This window comes from Oryx dammah, unplaced genomic scaffold (assembly GCF_014754425.2).
Source record: "Oryx dammah isolate SB20612 unplaced genomic scaffold, SCBI_Odam_1.1 HiC_scaffold_3102, whole genome shotgun sequence".
In the NCBI taxonomy this organism is placed as follows: Eukaryota; Metazoa; Chordata; class Mammalia; order Artiodactyla; family Bovidae; genus Oryx; species Oryx dammah.
This window is the reverse complement of record NW_024073145.1, coordinates 1,703-4,402: the sequence shown is the minus strand read 5'-3', so window position 1 is coordinate 4,402 and position 2,700 is coordinate 1,703. Positions and strand designations below refer to the sequence as shown.

The 2,700-nt window shown below is 61.7% G+C and overlaps 3 protein-coding genes across 3 annotated transcripts in view; 1 reads left to right on the top strand and 2 right to left on the bottom strand.

Moving 5' to 3' along the window:
- Window positions 1-6: 6 nt before the first annotated feature.
- LOC120859788 (ribosomal RNA large subunit methyltransferase E) lies at window positions 7-520 on the bottom strand (the record flags this gene model as incomplete). Its single annotated transcript, XM_040235762.1, has 1 exon — window positions 7-520. A coding segment is annotated over exon 1 (514 nt), but the record flags the coding sequence as incomplete, so codon positions are not given.
- A 153-nt stretch (window positions 521-673) lies between these two features.
- Window positions 674-985, top strand: LOC120859787 (probable RNA-binding protein PA4753). Its single transcript, XM_040235761.1, has one exon. The coding sequence runs from the start codon at window positions 674-676 to the stop codon at window positions 983-985; it is 312 nt and encodes a 103-aa protein (XP_040091695.1).
- Window positions 986-1,990: 1,005 nt separating this feature from the next.
- The window catches only part of LOC120859789 (carbamoyl-phosphate synthase large chain-like), a gene marked incomplete at its 5' end in the record, with an annotated part of 2,408 nt that continues 1,698 nt past the window's right edge, over window positions 1,991-2,700 (bottom strand). Inside the window, 1 exon segment of the mRNA XM_040235763.1 lies at window positions 1,991-2,700. This exon segment is cut by the window's right edge and continues 100 nt beyond it. Within this exon segment, the coding sequence (XP_040091697.1) occupies window positions 1,991-2,700 (710 nt within the window).

The window sequence follows — 2,700 nt, the reverse complement described above, 5'->3', positions numbered from 1 at the left end:
GCGAGCGATCGCGCGAGGACAGCGGTTTGCGCATCTGCACCTTGTCGAAGCTGTCGCGCACCTGCCTGTGATAGGTATCGAAACCCTCACCCTGGAAAATCTTGATCAGGAAATCGCCGCCGGGGCGCAGCACGCGCCCGGCCAGATCCAGCGCCAGCTCGCACAGATACATGGCGCGCGGCTGATCGGCCGCCCTCACCCCACTCATATTGGGGGCCATATCGGAAATAACAAGGTCGACCGGATTCTCGCCAATGGCCTCGAGAATGCGCGCGAAGACCGCATCGTCGGTGAAGTCACCCTGGATGAAGGTGACGTCGGGAATGCTGTCCATTTCCAGAATGTCCGAGGCGATCAGTCGCCCCTTGTCGCCAATCACCCGACTGGTGACCTGCGACCAGCCGCCCGGCGCAGCGCCGAGATCGACCACGGTCATACCGGGGCGCAGAATGCGATCCTTCTCCTGAATTTCCAGCAACTTGTAGCTGGCGCGCGAGCGATAGCCGTCCTTCTGCGCCATCTTCACGTAGGGATCGTCGAAATGTTCTTTCAGCCAACGCTGGCTGGTCTTGGAACGTGCCACTGAAACCTCGAACTCAACGGGCCATGAATAACTGCGCGGGCTCGGGTAAGATAGGCGCCGTTTTCCAGACCGAATTAGGTACTAACGATTATGCCGCTCACTCAAGAGCAGAAGAAACAATTCAAATCTATCGGCCACCACCTGAAACCTGTATTGATCGTGGCGGACAACGGTTTGACCGAAGGCGTGCTGGCCGAACTGGACCGCGCCCTCAACGATCACGAACTGATCAAGGTACAGTTGCGCCTCGCCGAACGCGAGGATCGCCAGACTGCCATCGGCGCCCTGTGCGAAGCCGGCCGCGCCGAACTGGTACAGTCGATCGGCAAGGTCGCCCTGCTCTATCGCAAGAACCCCAAGCCCAATCGCAATCTCTCCAACGTGATTCGCTATCAGGGCTGAAGCGGCTACAGGCTACAGGCTACAGGCTACAGGCTACAGGCTACAGGCTATTCAAGGTGAGCCCATGACGCTGATGTTCGCAAGCGCTCCTTTTGCTTGAGGCCTGTGGCTTGCAGATCAGGACCGCTCCTTCCCCGGCACGGGCTGCAGCACCAGCAACAGCCCGCAGAAGGCCATCACCAGATAGCTGAAGCGTAGCCAGTACTGGGCCTCGGGCCATTGGTGCAACGTGACGAAGTAACTCAGGGCCATGACCGCAACGGTCAGCAGCAACTGCCCACGCATATCCCGCAACAGACTCGAAAGCCCGTCACTGCGCAGCAGGGCAAAGGCCTGCAGCGCCACGCACACGGCCGTGAGGCCAACCAGCAGCGGCACCAGGCGCTCGGCTATCTCCTGCACCAGCAAGGGTGCCAGGCCCGTCTGGCCGATGGCTGGCAGAATGACGAACTGCAACAACCACAAGCCGCCGACCCAAAGGGTCTGGGCCAACTGCCAACTGACGGCAGCGGCCCGCGACGGCTGTTGTGGCTTAGATGTGGCGAACTTCGACAATCTCGTACTCGACCTGGCCACTGGGAGTCTGCACGCCGACCACGTCACCCTCGCTCTTGCCCACCAGGGCACGGGCGATGGGCGAGCCGACGGAGATCTTGCCCTGCTTGATGTCGGCTTCGTCTTCGCCAACGATCTGGTAGGTCACGCTTTCGTCGGTTTCGACGTTGGCGATTTCCACCGTGGTACCAAAGATCACCTTGCCGGTGTGCTCGATAGTGGTGACGTCGATGATCACCGCGTTCTGCAGGCGACCTTCGATATCACGCACACGCGCCTCGACCATGCCCTGCTCTTCACGCGCGGCATGGTATTCGGCGTTTTCCTTGAGGTCGCCCAGTTCGCGAGCCTCGGCGATCGCCTGGCTCAGTGCGGGACGACGCACCTTGGTCAGGTGCGCCAGCTCTTCTTCCAGGGCGCGAGCGCCCTGAACGGTCATGGGGTACTTGTTCATGCCTTGATTCCTGCATGCAGATCCTGCAGCCGGCGTACGGTCTTCTCAGCACCGAACTTGAGCGCCTCACAGACCGCCTGCCCCGCCGCGATGGTGGTGGTGCAGTAGATCTTGTGCTGCAGGGCGTTACGACGGATCGAGTAGGAGTCAGCGATGGACTGACGCCCCTCGGTGGTATTGATGATTAGGGTGACTTCGTCGTTCTTGATCATGTCGACCACGTGCGGACGACCTTCGGTCACCTTGTTCACGCGGCGCACCGGCAGACCGGCGGCCTCGATCACCTTGGCGGTGCCGGCAGTGGCGACGACCTCGAAGCCCAGGCTGACCAGATCGCGCGCGACCTGAACGGCCTCGGCCTTGTCGTCCTCACGCACGCTGATGAAGGCGCAACCGGAATTCGGCAGGATCTCGCTGGCACCCAGCTGGGCCTTGGCGAAGGCTTCGCCGAAGCTGTCGCCGACGCCCATGACTTCACCGGTGGACTTCATCTCCGGGCCGAGGATCGGGTCGACGCCCGGGAACTTGGCGAAGGGGAACACCGCTTCCTTGACGCTGAAGAACGGCGGGATGATTTCCTGGGTGTAGCCGACTTCGGCCAGGGTCTTGCCGGCCATGACGCGCGCCGCCACCTTGGCCAGCGACTCGCCGACGCACTTGGAGACGAACGGCACGGTACGCGAGGCGCGCGGGTTCACTTCGATGA